The sequence below is a fragment of the Suncus etruscus genome, chromosome 7, assembly GCF_024139225.1.
Source record: "Suncus etruscus isolate mSunEtr1 chromosome 7, mSunEtr1.pri.cur, whole genome shotgun sequence".
Classification (NCBI taxonomy): Eukaryota; Metazoa; Chordata; class Mammalia; order Eulipotyphla; family Soricidae; genus Suncus; species Suncus etruscus.
In genome coordinates this window covers 101,696,471-101,713,619 of record NC_064854.1, presented here as the reverse complement: position 1 = coordinate 101,713,619, position 17,149 = coordinate 101,696,471, and the positions used below count along the sequence as shown (strand labels likewise).

At 37.2% G+C, this 17,149-nt stretch overlaps 1 protein-coding gene across 1 annotated transcript in view; it reads right to left on the bottom strand.

Moving 5' to 3' along the window:
• Positions 1-12,020: 12,020 nt before the first annotated feature.
• Positions 12,021-17,149, bottom strand: part of FOXP1 (forkhead box P1) — a 282,687-nt gene continuing 277,558 nt past the window's right edge. Inside the window, 1 exon segment of the mRNA XM_049776850.1 lies at positions 12,021-12,723. Within this exon segment, the coding sequence (XP_049632807.1) occupies positions 12,579-12,723 (145 nt within the window). The 3' untranslated portion in view covers positions 12,021-12,578.

Sequence of the window (17,149 nt, the reverse complement as noted above, 5' to 3'; positions counted from 1 at the left end):
GGGGATCGAACTGCTGTCCGTCCTAGGCTAGCGTTGGCAAGGCAGACACCTTATCTCTAGCGCCACCACGCTGGCCCCCTCAGTAACTCTCTTCTGTGTAATATTTAAAATTTGTATTTACATGTTAGGACACTTCATGAATACCTTCACATTCTACACTGCTAGCATATCAAAGATATGAGGTTATTCTATGTCTATTCCTCTCCCTCTGACTCATTTCAACTCAGCCTAATAATCTCCATATCCATCTATGTTTAAGCACATTTCATGACTTCATTTTTTCTAACCGCTGCATAGTATTCCGTTACCAGTGTAGATATTACCACAGTTTCTTTAACCACTCATTTGTTCTCAGGCATTTGGGATGTTTCTAGACTGGTTATTGTAAATGTAAATAGTGCTGCAATGCACATAGGAATAAATGCAGAGGGCTTTTCTGTATGGTGTTTTGGGGTTATCAATCTGGACAAAAATGGGATGCTAAAAGGGGATAAAGTGATATGCATGATACATAGCCTTTCATTAACATTAGTGCTAACTATAGTGTAAAAAAGGGGAGAATAAAAGAGAGAGAGAGAGTGTCAAGAGGCAAGCAGGGGAGAGAGGATGGGAGTGAAACTGAGGATTTTGGTGGGAAATGTGCACTGGTAAAAGATGATGTACATTGTATGACTGAAATTCAATCATGAAAAATTTTGTAAGCATAGTGCTTAAATAAAGTATTTATTATTTAAAAAAAAAGTCATGAGGGCAGGAATTGAGTCTATTTTTCCTAACACTCTATTGCAGCTTTCTTTCCCTTTTTGGCTGGAGAAGGGAGGTGGGTCACACCCAGTGGTTCTCAGGGGATATTCTGGCTTTGTATGCAGGGCTAGAAATCAAACCAGAGTCAGCTGCATGCAAAGCAAGTACCTTACCCAACCTTTGTATATTATCTCTATTGTGTTTCTCTTTCGGGAGTGTAAAAAACCCATGGTGTTTAGAGACTACTGCTGTTTCTGAGCTTAGGGGTCACTTATGGTGCTCAGAGAATCATATGCAGTTCTAAAGAACAACAGTGGACTAGCCAAATGTAAGGTAAGTGTTCTCCTCTCTGCACTGTCTGCCTCCCCTATGCATTTCGTAAGGGATATTGGTGATGGGGATGTTGCACTGGGAAAGGGGGTTGTGTTCTTTACATGACTAAAACCCAACTACAATCATATTTGTAAATAAGGTGTTTAAATAAAGATATTGAAAAAAAAAGAATACATTTCATGGGGGCCAGAGCGATAGCACAGCGGTAAGACATTTGTCTTGCATGTGCCAACACAGGATGGACCCCAGTTCGAATCCCGGCATCCCATATAGTCCCTTGAGCCTGCCAGGAGCGACTTCTGAGCACAGAACAAGGAGTAACCTCAGAGCACCGCCGGGTGTGACCCAAACTCCTCCCCCCAAAAAAGAATACATTCTATGACAGTGGATCGTTGGCTCAAGTGGTAGAGCACATGTGTGACACCTTATGTTTAATCTCCAGCACAACATTACATCACATACCCTATCTTAGCACTATTTTATTAGCATTAGCCTTTTCTCTCCTTCCCCCAGCACCACTGAAGGGGGTCCACATTTATTTTAAATTTCCCTATTTTACAAGTTATTTTTTAAAAAAGAATACCTCTTTCTTTATATAAATCACACACACACACACACACACACACACACACACACACATATATATATATATATATATATATATATAAAATACTTAATTTTTTTTACACTTTACAATTCTTTGTCATGGGAGAAAAATTTGGAACTTCAAAGACATTAAGAAACTTTTAAAAGTTTCTTCTTTTTTCACTCTGGAGAAGCCTATATTCTCTTCTGAACATGTATTTTTCTTTCTATTCTCACATCTCTCTAAATTTCTTTCAATTAAAATCTATGTTGTTTCACTGGGGGGAAAAAAAAGGAAGCTTAACCAAATTTATGTGGCCATTTATAGACCAGAAGAATGAAATTTCTTTACCCTGGCTTCTGATCCAGAACTATTAATTTGAGCTTCTGGCCTCAGTCCTCATTAGACTTGTTTAAGTGGTCCTACAGAGTGTCCTCAAGTAGTTCACCATTGTTAATGCAGTTGTTTCAAACATACTCTCTTAACTATGGTGTTAGAATTCTAGAGATAGTTTATATTGGTGTATTAGACTTCAGTACCCATATATAAAACGGTTTTGTGGAGTGACTCTTTAGAAGTGAGTGGCCTGGGGCCAGAGAGATAGCATGGAGGTAGCGCATTTGCCTAGCATGCACATGGACGGAGGTTCGAACCCCGGCATCCCATATGGTTCCCCGTGCCTGATAGGGGCGATTTCTGAGCATAGGGCCAGAAGTAACTCCTTAGCGGTGCTGGGTGTGACCCAAAAACCAAAAAAAAAAAAAATAAAGTGAGTGGCATGACCAATGCTAATAGATGGACAATAGCTTCTGCCATGAGTAAAATAACAATTCACCAAGCAACCTGGAGGTTATTCTTTTCCAAAATCCTAGAGTCCTCAGCTGTAATATGTTAGTAGCCATCTCTATATTGAAAGTTTGGAGTGAGTATCTTAGAAGTGATTTAGGTTTGGTTGGCCATGAAAAACAATAGCATGCTTTACACTGGTAGATTCTGAAATTTGGCTGTTAGAATTCAACTCTCAAGTGTCATTTTTACCAATGGGTGATCAAATCCCACCTCTACCCTTCCTACCAGTGTGAGAGTTGTCCACTTAATAAATGCATTGAATCATAGTACTTAAAAGATCTCTGTCTTTGTAGTTAGAAGATGTGTGGTATGAGTGAATGTTTAATAAGGTAAAAGTATTAAGTGGGCACGAGGGATATGGTATTTAGAGGATGGGATGACATGAGAGGGTGATATTTATACTGTATAATCAGAAAGGGCATCTGTGATATAACATAGGAAAGCCAGATCTGTGAGATATATATAGTGCCAGAGAAATAGCATTCACAGCACAATAAGAAGCAATGTCTCAGCCCGGAGGCAGAGAATGTGTGTTGCTCATGAGGAACAAGGCAATAATGTTGGAAGAGAGAATGGAAAGGGAGCTTCCCTACCTAAAAATAGTACTATTTCCTCACATATTATTGAGCTACACTGTATAAAACCTCACATGGATTTGTTAGCACTAATTAGCATTGTGATTTTTGCCATATGCTTGTTATATGGTAACTGCAATGATGATTTTATTGTCTTTCTATAAAATTTCTTGCTGACTCTGCTCTGAAGTCTTATGCTTTACATATTCTAGACCCTGATAATATTCTATTCTTGCATAGAACAATTCCAACCCTCTCCCCTTCCTAGCAGGCACAGGCTTAGAGACTGAGTTCAGTCAAGCAGTGCATGTCCAGGGAAGCATCTTATTGTCCCCAAAGGAATTAGGTGGTCTTTTAATATATCCCTGCACTTCCTCCTCATATCAGCACTTATTGCATAACAAGACAACCTACTTACTATTTAAGAACTCTCTTCCTGGTAGATTCATTGAGTACACTGGGACAACGTATTTTACTCCCAATGTTTTTGCAGTTGAATTTGAGCAGGTCATTTAATACATTTAATGCTTATTTGCAAATGGATGAGTGCACGACTAGATTGATAGATGGACAAATGGATGGGCAGATGACTGCCTGGCTGAATGTATGCCAATGGAATTTTCTCCTCACTGGGCACCTTACGAGGCAGGGTTCACTAAGATCATATTATAATACTGGTGAAATATGGGGTTCTACACAAACTCTTTCATACGGAGACCATGGATTTCATGAAGAAAAAGTCCCCAAGGGAGAATAGGTTATTAAATTTTCAGAACTTTAAAATTGGAATGAACCCTCTCATCAGTTAAATGTCCTCAATTTACACAAAGGAGTTGAATACCAAAGAGATAAAATCATTTACCAAAGTCACATTGTTGGCACTCTCAGGCCTTGGATTGATAATATAGTCTTCAGATTCTCTGTGAATATTTCTTCAACTATGTTAGGATTTCTCTGCTTATAGGACCCCTAAACCCAAACACTGACATGATCTAATGATCATTCATGGGGAGATAAATTCAGGACTGGGTGAGTGTGAAAGGGACCACTGTACCGTATTGTCAGAATTGTATGATTTTTAATTTGATGCATTCTGTGAACTGTGAGACTGCTTTTATACAATAGTTCCAAAATATTTCAAATGATTAAATGCCTCTCAAAGTTTTTAATTTCTGAATTAGACACAGAGAGAGCTCCAACAGCTTTCTAGATATCTTCCCCATCTATGTAGTCATAAAATAGCAAGCTTGATTTTAAAACAAATTATTGGTAAACACTTAAAAGTAAGAAACAAATTACACCCTGAACTCTTAGCTCTTTCCTTCAAATACACTTGAAAATTTCTAAGACTCTATTCTGCGAGAATGCTTGAATCTCCCCCTAAATCATAACATGGGTAAACTTACCGAAATATTTTTACAATTTTATTAGAGGTTTTAATTCACTGCTTTATCTATCTCTGTTAGACTGCAAAATAGCTTTAAATATTCAAGTGGTAATTAATGAATCTTTTATGTTGCAAATCAAACATTTTCATCTGTGTGCTGGTGGCGCAGCAGTGAGGAAGGATTTGAAGAGTAATTGTTTCTCCCAATTTTACACTGTTGACTAGCATTCACCTTACATTTTAGGAGTTGGATTCTGTCTGTTGCTTGGTGGAACTAAAGCTCAGTGTGACCATGTCTGCTGTCTTATTGGAGGTCAGAATTTCTAAACGTGTCTCATGCCAGAGACATTCTCAGCTAGATGGAAAGTCTTTGAATGTGGAATTTTTGCTTGAGTGCAAAATAATAAAAAGCATGTGTATGTTAAAAAAGGATCAGCTTAATGGCAAATGAGCATTGGCTTACATTAATATTCTATTACAGTAAAAAACTCTTATTTAATAAATTTTCTCCAGACTTTCCCCCCCACAATGTAACGTATTTTTCTAAGTGGTATGCCAACCTAAAAAAAAGTATACATGATACATTTGATTTATGTTAAGTCAATAATGTGCACAAGCCATTTAAAATTGTAAAAAATAAATACAATTTTAAGTGTAGAAATAGCAACTCAAGGAAACACATATACTACCATATATCAAGGGAAAAAAAACATTAGCTTCTTGGGGGATGAAAGAAATACCTTATAAATATTATTTTATTTAGAAGATATGTTCTTGATGTGATGCTGTATATCAGATGGCAAGAAGGGTAATTTGAAATCTTGCAATTTAGCATAGGACCAGAAACAAAGCTAGAAAGATTTTGCATAATCCAAGTTTGACTTTCTGCTCTGTCGGTAGTAAGAAATGAGCCCATGAGAACAGCTCTTGCTTGCGAACTTTCACAAAAAGGATTGACAGATTCTTCACTGGAAGCTCCTACTGCTCTTTTCTATGGCCCTAATTAATACCAGTCTTGGTGACATTTATATATCAAAGCAATAAGCCAAAGAGGAAACAATTTATGTCATCTCAAGCTTTTTAACAAATCGATGCAACTATTTGTAATTGCTTGTTTCACAAGATTAAAAGTGCTAGAGCCTGATCTTGGCCCACGGATTTGTGGTCAATCTGACCTGTACTTCCATTGTTTTTTTTTTCTTTTCTTGGAAGCAAAAAAAAAAAAAAAAAGAAAGGAAAGAGGGACTTGATGATCAGCACCAACTTCCATCAACTAATCCATATTGATAATACTTCTGGAATTTTAATGTAGTTACAATTTATAGCTGATCAAATGCGGTTACCTAAATTGCTGTTGCTAGTAGACAGTTTAACTGTCTTTATTAATTACAGTATAATTTAATGTTTGAGTACTGGCACTTGTGTTGGTCATTTTTACAGCGAGAGGAGTTATCTGCTGTATGACGAACCATTTTAGCATTTTCAATGGAAATTTGCTAATATGATGAGTGATAAAAATGTCACACGCTGGTAAATAATGATTATTGCTTTGGCTGAAATTAATTCTTGAAAGGCCGGTTACCTTCAAATTAGCATTATAACTTGAAGCTTGTCTTTTATCCCTCTTTTGTGTGTGTATATATTTTTTAAATCTTAATTTCAGAACACTACATACGTTTATGAAAAGTGTTCTTAAATTCAAATTTACATATATTGTATCTATGTTTTAAACACTGAAACCATTTTATAATCAGAGTGGAAGATAGTATTTTTTAAAAAATCAAAACATAATAATGTTTAAAAAATAAATAAAAGTCATATCTAGAGTGGCTTTCTAATCCAAATATTGTCCCAGTTAAACCAGTGTTTTTGTATGTAATTTAATTTCCTTCCAATGTGAATTCTGTCTTAAACCTTTCATCAATCAATCAACTCCTTAAATGAAGGTTTGAGGCCCAATTTGACTTATTTTGAATAAAGACTACTTTATTCAACTACAATAAAGATGAAAGATAAATTTTGATTACTATTCTATACATAAATCTGTAATATCATCAAAGAAGACAAAAATCTAGAAGCCTAATTATATTTTGTGATTTGAGGGGAGAGGATAGTGAAAGCTGTTATGATCACAAGGTTGTTTATATTCATGTGATATTGGTCTTCTGAAGAGGTTTTGTTTTTAAACTTTTATACAAAGACCCCCTTGCCTCACTTAAAAAAAGCCAACGTTTCAGTATTGTTGCCTATCTGGGAACAAGTCTGATATCAGTATGTCAAATATGCTAGTGATTTAAATCATTTTTTTAAATATTGAACAATACTTGTTATTGATGACCAGTAAAATCTTCACTAAGATGTAGTCATCTTTGCTTGAACCCTGTTTATTCAAATAGGTATACATATCTAATTTTTCCAACTGCATATGCTGTTAAGAGCAGTATTTACGTTTAAGTTCGGCACTTAAGAAAATTTCAATTAACCCTAATATGATCTTCTTCATAGCTAAATGTGAATTAAGGGTTCAAATGTTTTACTAATTACCTGACTAGAGGGCCCCTAGACAGTGGAACTGTTGCTAATGAAGAGGACACTAATTTACAAATAGTAAAACCTGTCTTTAATGCTTTTCCTCCAAAAAGGTCTTTTAAAAACAAGACTAGGCAGAACGTTTTCCTGTTTGTTTTCTGGAAAAAGCCTGTCTTGTCTAATAAAAAATGGCCAGGTTCATTTTAAGTCATCTCTTGGCTTGTCTCATGTATTCTAAATTACATATGAAACGGTTTTATATTACCATGCTTTGGTCATTTAAAGTACTGCTTTCAATATACTGGCAATTTAATTTTCACTGAAAGATGATGTTTAAATTCATTAACCCTTAGAATATAAATGAGAATATTATTAAAGAGAAATAGCAAAATTTTCTATGGCCATGCAATAAAGAAAAATCTAAGATCAAGATTCAGTTTTGTTAAAAAGAATATTTAGTTTCTGGAGCTCTTGACTAAATACAGTTATCCAGCACACTTTGGGTAGAATATTTTTATAAAAATCATTTGTTCTAATCTAAGCATTTATCATTATATGCAAAAAGATTTCTTGATGAGAATATTATAGACGGTGCATGTTTTTGACATTAGCATTTTATTTGGATGACTAATCTTGCAGATGTGAAATTTTAATGAATTATTCATGAAATTGCTTTCCTCTGAAATTTTAGTTTGCTCTTAATGCTAGTTATTAAACATTTTGTTTTTTCTCTATAAAATTTGATGAAGAAAAATAAGAGTGCTTGCCTTTAGAGAAAGGCACTCCTCTTTCTTTTTGTTTGGCCACTTTCTCGGTGAAAACTTTCACTTTGAAATGCTGAGAAGCGTGCCCTCTGTGATGATGAAGGCTTTTTAGTTTAAGATTGATTTGAATTCTGTGTGGGAAGCAGTTGAAGATAAACCTAAGGCATGTACCTAACATTGAATATCAGCAGGTCAGAAGGGGAAAGAAACTTAGGCTGTGGCTACTTTTACTACCAGTGTGAACAACCAGCATTTTTATTGCATTTGAGAAATGCTATAATGTCAGTAATTTGTACTGACTACACACTTTTTTTTTTCGTCTGCATCGACAGACATGGAATGATGGAATTACAGTTGATGTCAAGGAATGAGTTTCTTTTCAACCTTATCAAAACAAAACAAAACAAACAAAAATTTCTTGTCACTGGCAGCACATCTCCACAAAGTACCAGGCTCACGGTCCGGACTGTATCATCTCCTTCAAGGCTTCTGGGGAGCAGAGACTGTGAGAACTACAAGCGGCACATAAAATGCCTATGAAAGTCGAAGTCTCATTCTCAGGTCAAAAACAAAAACAAGAACAAAAAACAAAAAACGAAAAAGCAAAGCCAACTCTCCAAAACATATTAAAATACCATTCACTAAAAGGTACCAAGATGATTAAGAATTCTTACAAGTATGTTTTTCTTTGCACCCTTGGAAACAGAGCTCATCAACTGGAATGTGGAAAGGAGAGGGAAAAAAATTCTTTCAACTTTTTGCACATTATGAAATAGCTAGTAACTAACATCATATTTGGGGGTAAAGAATTCAAGTGTTTTTTTACTACCCCCAGGTTGCAGGACGCTGTCCCGTGGTGGAAGGGCAGAGCAGTCACTCTTCCTGTATAAAAACCTTGATATTTCATGGCACTACTGGTTCGGAGCAGGCAGTATAGCTCATCTGACCAGGGCTCTAGGGATAAGGAGGATGGATTTTCATTCCTGACAGGTTATTTGCCTGATCTCCCTCATGTATGCTTTTCTTTGGTGGGGGGGGGGGTGAAGGGGAGGGGAGGGAAAGAGAAGTAATAAATTGTCTTTACATATTGGCACCTTGTAAAGTTATTTTTATATAAAAAGTTCAATAGCTTTGACACTCCCCATTATTAATCACTACTTCACTGATGAACTTTGAAAGTGTGACCCTGGATTTTCACCATGCAAAATATTTACTGCAGCAGGAGAAAAACAGTTTTTAAAACAACATTTTTTTTTCTCTTTTCAAATGTATGAACTTGTTTAAGATAGCCAGAAAGGCAGTGGTAGGATAAACACAAGGGATAGGAATGTATCAAAAAAACAATTTAAACACACACTGCACCCCTCCCACACACACATCCACACATAAAACCTGTACAAAATGCTCTGATCAATGGGAACAGAAAAAAAAATATGTCAACTATGTTACAATTTAAAAGCCAAAAAAATAAAATAAAATAAAATAAAAGTTAGGGAGTTTCTCTCTCCCACATGTCAGGAAATGTCATCCAATATTTTTAAAGCAAGGATAACTAAATAAAATACATGTGCAGCATATTCTGCAATTCCATTACATACAGTAGTTTTTTTTTCCAAAGCTATTTTTTTTAGTATCGTTAATATAAAGCAGTTGCACAAAAAGCAAAGGTGTTTTGACAAACAGGTGTATGCATTTATTCCTTTTTAGGAACAGTATCTAAAAAAAGAACCACCCTCTGCCCTCCCCCAAAAAAGACAAAGATTCACACAGACACATTGGGATATATGTACAACATAATAAACCCCATCCTAAAGAAGCAACTGGAATAGCCCCGAGGGATACAGAATCAGAACTGTAAAAATTATAGTGAAGTTTGCTTGCTGTAAAGCCTGAGAAATTTTTTTTCAGTTGGTTCTGCAAGGCTGTGATACCTGCAAAGATATGTAAAATCTAATTTTTCTTTTTTTTTTCTCGTTTTGCTACAGTCTTTAGACTAAGCATGCAAGACATACGACTAAGTGCAACTGAGTGAAATGTATTTTTTTTTATTTTAATCATTCCCTAAAGGTTTGAACTGAGGTATGCGTACTAACAGTTTCTCATGCTGTTATCTTTACTCATGTCTAGCTACACATGCTGAGAATGAACTAATCTACCAGATTTTTATCCTCTTTTGAATACCAAACTAACCAGCAACCACTCAGTTTAGAAGCACAGGGCCTCCTTCCCATGACCCTGTCTGGCTACTGCCTGCACATCATGAAGCTGCCTGGAAAAGTTAAAAAGAAATCTCTAGTGACCACAGACTGCCCTTTATACAGAAAGCAGAGTGAAGCTTCAAAAGTAACTGCCAAAGATGTTTTGTACCAAGCTTAAGTGGAAGAGGGTGCTACTTTTCTTTACCCCCTAAGAAAAAATGCTGAGCAAGGCCCAATCAGGAAAAAAAAAAAAAGAGAGAGAAAGAAAATTAACAAAAAAAACCAATAGATATATGCCAAGATAAACCCTAAGCCCAAATTGATTCAGAGATTATCGAAGAGTCCTTAAACGCAAGTGGCATGCTGTTTAAAAAAAGAAAAATGCATTCTACAAACACTATTCTGTGGTCTGGTTCAACTGTGGAAGCTTTTCTGTTCACTCTGAGTTGTATCAGTGGTGTCTGCTTGGTTGGACACACTAATTGTCAGTGGCATACATTCGTTGTATTTTTTTGAGAATGGGTCTCCCTTCTTTTGTGCCTTTATTAATACTGTGTCATATTTTTATCTGCAGTAGCCTCATAATTTCTCTTGATGAGAATGAGTTTTGGTCTCTGTAGAGGTACAGAAGAAAAAAGAAAAAAAAGAATGACTTAAAAAAAAAAAAGTAACAACTTTGGTTCCATTCCCTACTTGGTCTTCTAAATTTACTCTACGATGAAGGAGCAGTTCTCTCTCAGGTTAGCAACAGCCTGTCTCTCATCAATTGCCTCTAAATTCATTTGCCTCCTTTGATCAACAATAAGAGGATATTTGGCTTCATCAGATAAAGCATAAAACAGAGAACATAATTTACCTTTGTGTAATATCTTTGGTAATTTTAGGAGGAAAAAAAAGGTACAAAGAATATAAATTAAGCTCCAAAGGGCTCTCGAACTAAAACAAAAGCTATGGTCCTAAGATAAATAAATGACAGGAAAGAGGGTGCCGAGTGCTGAGGGATTCTAAGGACTGAGGTTATACCTTCCCATCACTATCACATTCTGCATGTCGTGTTTGTTTCCCCAAAAAGAGCCTAGGGCTCAGAGGCAACCCAGTCTACTTGATGTCTTCTTCTGTCAATTTTTGACACTGGGCTGGTGTGGTAATATTGCATAACAAACTGAACTGCAGTACCAAATTCACGTGTCTGAAATGAACACTTGAGCATTTGCTGAGCTCAGTTCTCATTAACTCTCATAACAAGTTCATTCGGAAATCTAATTTGCATTCAAGCAGATTAGTGCCACCAAAGTACGTCTAAACTGATTTTTAGATTCAGTGCCACCACCACTTCCAGCTAAGTTGCTCCGTGAAGCCAGTTGTGTGGCCATTTTGCAAACAAAGCAACCCGTGCTGGGTGTCATGGGAGAGCCTGTAGTCCGTGGCAACATGGTCATACCAGTGTGAGCCTTCCACAGCTGTATTGTTAGTCAATTATAGTGGCATTTTTCTGGGGGGTAGGAGGAGTTGTATATGTGCTGGCCAAATGCGGTGGCACTTATTAAGAATGATGGTAGCTGCAAAAAAAAAAAAAAAAAGAAAAAGAAAACAACAACAAAAAAGAGAAAATCTGAAACAACCCCCTTCCCACCTCCAATACTGCTCTGTGGAATGAATCGGCATTGTTTCTAGAGCCTTTTTTTTTTTCTGTCATTCATTCTCTTTCTGGCAGGACTTCACGTCTGTGTGAGAGGACCTTCATGTGTAGAGTGCAGCATTTGGGACCTTTTTGGAAAAAAGACCAAAACGGAATGTTTTCTGACTTTAGAGAAAACATAGTGATGTCTGAAGGAAAATGGAATGAGTGACAGAAAACTACAAACGAGAAAATGACATTCAGTTTTGTATAATAAAAACACCTATTAACATTCATCACAAGGTACAGAAAACTTTAAGCCTCCAAGAGGCCCTGGGCCCAAATGGAGGCCTGAGGTCAGAACTTAAAATGGTATAGTAGAAGCCAAAAAAAAAAAAAAAAAGCAATACATTAAAAAGTTTGGGATAATTATTTTAACCCCTCCCCCCAATACACACACAAAGGCCTTCCCCATCCCAATTGGAAGCAAAAAAAAAAAAAATGGAGTAAAGGCAGTGACAATCAACATGCAGTACTGTGCAAATAGGTCGTCCATTGGAATCCTTAAATTCTGGGCAGAGGCTTGGTCTGCAGCATAGGTGCACATGCTCAGTTGGGTGTCCTCAGTGTCCAACGTTGGCAGGACTGCAGTTTAAAGTCTGCTGCTAAAAGTGAATCAGTTTAGCAAATTTACAACACTGATGTTGACGGTTAAAGAGAGGAAAATCCCAAGTACCAAACAAGTCCATCCAATGCACAGAGTACAAATTCCTTTTTTCAACAAAAAGTAGAAAAATCAAAAATACTCCCAAATGGGATTCTTGATGGCACTAAGAGTTAACACATTTCAGAGTTGTCAAAATGTAGTGAAAATCCTCCAGACTGTACAACAAATGGAGAACAATTTCACTGTTAACTTTTGACGTGGTTTTGTTGTTTGTTTGTTTGTTTGTTTTTTCCCAATCTTCACTTGTGGGGTCGGCCCGTCCAGATATTCACTCCATGTCCTCGGTTACTGGTTCATCTTCGTAATCTCTGTCGTGGTCAAAATCTGGACTGTGGTTGGCTGTCGTCACTAAGGACAGAGGCCCTTCTGCTTCCTCTGGATCAAGAGGCTCTTCTTTGACATGCACAGGATGCCTGTGGTGGAGGGAGAGGGAAGAAGAAAAAAGAAGAAAAGTTTCACTGAGGTTCACATCCCAAACTCATGCAATTCAGAGGTTTAGGCAATCAAAGAACCATATTGGAATTGCACAGTCTAATGCTGAGGTGACAGCACAGGTGGCCATTAAAATCAAAATCTTTTAGAATCTAGAACCATTTACAATTTAGTTTCTCAGACATTTCAAGGGCTCAAGGGCCACAAGCTCGATGTGGCTTTCATATTGGGCAGCACAGAGCTAGAGATTTTCTACAGTCCTAGAAGGTTCTTGTGGACAATGGCAATCTCAGAAAATCTCTGGACATAAGTAGGGACAGTTTCTCCAGGAGTGCTTTCTCCTTTGCTGTTCACTAAAATCAACTGGGATCTGGTTAAAATGTAGCCTGTGGGGGCATGAGTGATCGTCCAAGTGGGTAGATAAGGCACATGCCCTGCATGAGGTTGACCTTGATTCAATCCCCAGCATCCCACATAGTCCTCCGAGCACCACAACTAATCCCTGAGTGCAGAGCCAGAAGTAACCACTGAGCCCAAGGACCCCCTCTCCCAAAAAATGCAGCTGGGAATTCAGTAGATCTAGGAGGGTCCCAAGTCCATGCATCGCTTACAAGCTCTCCAAAGGGCTACACTTTTGAGTACCAGATAAGAGGTCCCACGGTGACACAAAATAAAAATCTTCAAATAATTACATGAAATAAAAATCTGTACTTCCATGGTGGCTTGTCGGGGACCAGTGAGGGAGGGAGGCTTGGCTAATCATGGCTCGCTGTGTGTTCTGCTTTCCTAGTTAACATGCAGAAACTGTGAAAGAACTCTCCAGAGACCGATCCCAAGCGAGGTTCTATCATTAATCAACTTCAAGCAAACACAGCAAAGAGACACCATGATACATGCTTGAAACTCCAAATTAATGCATATTTTTACAAACTGTCAATAAGGCAAGAAAAGCCCTGGCAGGAAACACAAATGGAGAGGAAAAGGCCCGCTCAATACAACAATATGATAAGAAAGCAGAGCCCCAATCAGAATAATAACGCTGTCAGCCGTAAACAAGGCAAAACACAGGCCCGGCTGGTAGTGGCTACCAGGAGGTGGTCACGAGGAGATCTGCCAGCTCTTTCATTATGGACTAGCACATGGTTCACCTGAGGGGAAGGCAGGGGCTCACACGAAACCACTTTGATAACAGTTGAGAAGTGTTGTTCGTAAATCATATGTACAAACGATTCTTTGTAAATACAAATTACTTTTTTTGGCAGGGCTTTTGATATATAAAAGAACCACTCAAGTTTTTTTGTTCTAAAAAGTCTCATTGTTGGGTCAGGGCTGTAGAAGGCAGGATTTTTTTTTAAAAACTGACATTATCACATATTAGTAATAAGAGGTAGTTCTGGGGATGGTTGGCACCCTAAATAATTAATGTCGCCTGCAAGCCCCAAAGGCCACTTGAACATCTGAAAACAAACAGGAGTGCTTTGGACTGCCCTTGACGAGAACCTCAGAAAACCAATAGACTAAAATTAGCACTGACTGGGGCATGGGGGGTGGGGGAGGACAAAGATGTTAGGATAAACAGCTTTTTAAAAATCATTCCCATATTTTTAAAAACTATTTGCAATAACAGAAATTTTAAAAGTTGTATTCTAGTACATTTTTCTAGTTGTGGACCTACTTATCAATGATTCTATGATACAGTTCAAGAATAGTTACATAAATGATGAAATGCACAGTGAAAATGCAGCATACAGATGTGTAAGAATTTTAAGATGAAAATAGTAGCAGGTCCTTCTCAGCCTGGGATCCTGTGGGATCACAGAGCCAACCCTGTGAAGTCAGCACTGGCAGGATCCCTTATTTTCTTAAGGGAATAACTAGTTGAATAGATTGTTATGCCTTTAGGAAAATCACCCATAAATGCTAATTAATTCCATTGGTTTTTGTTTGTGCTTATTTACCATTTGGGGTCATCATATTATATACTGTTGAATATTTCTGCTAGTTTACCAGTTATAATTTTTCAGTTTCTATGAGATGCCACTCTATTGACACATTAGTCCTTGATTTCTGGACATTATATAAATTTCTTTTTCCTCCCTCTTTTTACTCTGTGTATAGTGTAGTGACCAGTTTTATCTAGACCTTTTTACTTTTACAGACTTGTGTCCTTTTTAAGAGCAAAGTTTTTAAAGCAAAGGTCAAAACATCTATGTAAGGACTTAAGAGCAATATTAATTTCCAAGGGGACTATATATAAATTTAGATTCAACATCATCAGCACCGAACACTATTTCTTAAAAATATTTTGTTGCTTACTAGGTATGAGGAAAGTTCGGGTTACCTTAAATTATTTTTCTTGGATTAATGACTGTGAATGTTTTTCATGTTCCAGTTTCATATTTTCACTACTGAGAATTGTTACTTCATAAATTACTCTTCATCTCTACTGATCACATGTTTTTGGAAATGTTAATTGGATAGGAATGTGTCTGTGTTTTACTTAGCCTTGTACTGAGGTTCAAACATAGCCTCAACATTTTCCTACTTTTTTTTTAAACTATCAAATTTTCTAAACTTCTCAGGTTTCTAAATTTGAATTTGATGACTTTTGATGACAAAAGGTTGTTACAGGACAGAGGAGAAACCTAGAAGAAATAAAGTCATCTTAATGAAACCCCGCCCTCTATGATTTTATTCTTTGGCAAAAATTTATTTTTTCTGGGGAAAAAAAAATCAGACATAAGACAAGGCCCCAAACAAAGCCGTTCATTGCAGAAACTATTGTTTTCCCCCAACCTTTGCAGCCAAGTTTCAGTAAAATGATTTACCATCCCAAAGACAAGGGATATGACCCTATCATGCATGCTGGCTCAATCCTACTGCATAATGCAGAGTGGGTCCCCAAGATAAGTTAACTGAAGAAATGGACTACGTGAAAACCTGATCACACAACCAGGTACAACATTAAGGCTTCTTAAAACTCCAGAGAAATGAAATACAACCAGGACATTTCTTGATACTAGCAGGTTCCCCTGAGCGTGGCAAATGTAGTAACACAGGCCTGCAGTGCTTCCGAGAATAAAAGAGAATGGATTTCCATGCAAGATACATTACAGGCAGATGCAAACTATTGAGGATACGATGCCATCCATACACCCACCGTGTCTTCTAGAAATTGGAGCTGCAAGATGTGCACTCTCCCCTACAGATTACCAACCTCCTGTCCCACCTTTCTCTCCAACTCCTACTTCAGAGAGGGCTATCATTGAAACACTGTAAAGCAACACATTTCCCTTCTTATATCTGAGTAATTCCTTTGTGTAGCCATTCTGGGAACACAAGAGTTTTAAAATAAGGTTGACTGGAATTTAAAAAGCATTGTGTTCAGAGGGTGTGCGCGCAGCATGGAGTATTTTGCTTTGTAGCTCCTTTAGCTCCTATCAGGATAAAAGTATAATGCCCCAAAGCCATAATTATGTGACTATTTTCTAGTGTTTCAAAAGGGAACAGAAACATACTGAGTAGTATCCCGAGTGTCACAGGAAGGGTAAGAATGAGTTCTGTTTCAACATTAAATATTAGCTGGGCTGCCATGCTAACAAAGTCCTTTAAAACCTTGCTGAAAGTTTATGGCTTGATTTATTCCAATAGCCTGGAATAGTTATGAAACAATTTGCATCATAGTAGGCTGGGTAATGCATATTGGACAAGAATGAAAGCTATGTCATTATAGAATTCACTTAATAGTAATATGAGGTCAAGAAGAGTAGCAGTCTGTGACACTGATGGTAGGATAGGGAATCTGCCGTTGACATATAATTATGTTTAGCAAACAACACAGACCCGTGAGATTTGAGCCACAAACAGTAGGCATCTTTTGTTGATCACTATTAAACACTGTTTTTTTGGTAATACTTGGGTTAACTCAAGTTTGTTAAGAAATTTACTTTATTTCTTTTTTTGTTTTTGTTTTTTGGGCCACACCCGGCAGTGCTCAGGGGTTACTCCTGGCTGTCTGCTCAGATATAGCTCCTGGCAGGCACGGGGGACCATATGGGACACCGGGATTCGAACCAACCACCTTTGGTCCTGGATCGGCTGCTTGCAAGGCAAACGCCGCTGTGCTATCTCTCCGGGCCCAGAAATTTACTTTATTTCTTAAGGCAAAATTAGTGCCACTCTAAATTGGTGACTAAGGTTTCCACCCAAATTTCTTTCTAGCAAGTCTTTTTACTAAGTATATAAAAACATGCATCAACAAAATATTGGAGTTCGTTAAGATTATCCACTAAGTTCTCGAGTCTGAATAGATTATAAAAAAACAGCTCCTTCATTCAGTAACTTCAGGTATCTTTATTCTAATAAGTATTTCTTCAAGTAGCTCTGTATTTTTTATAAAACAATTTA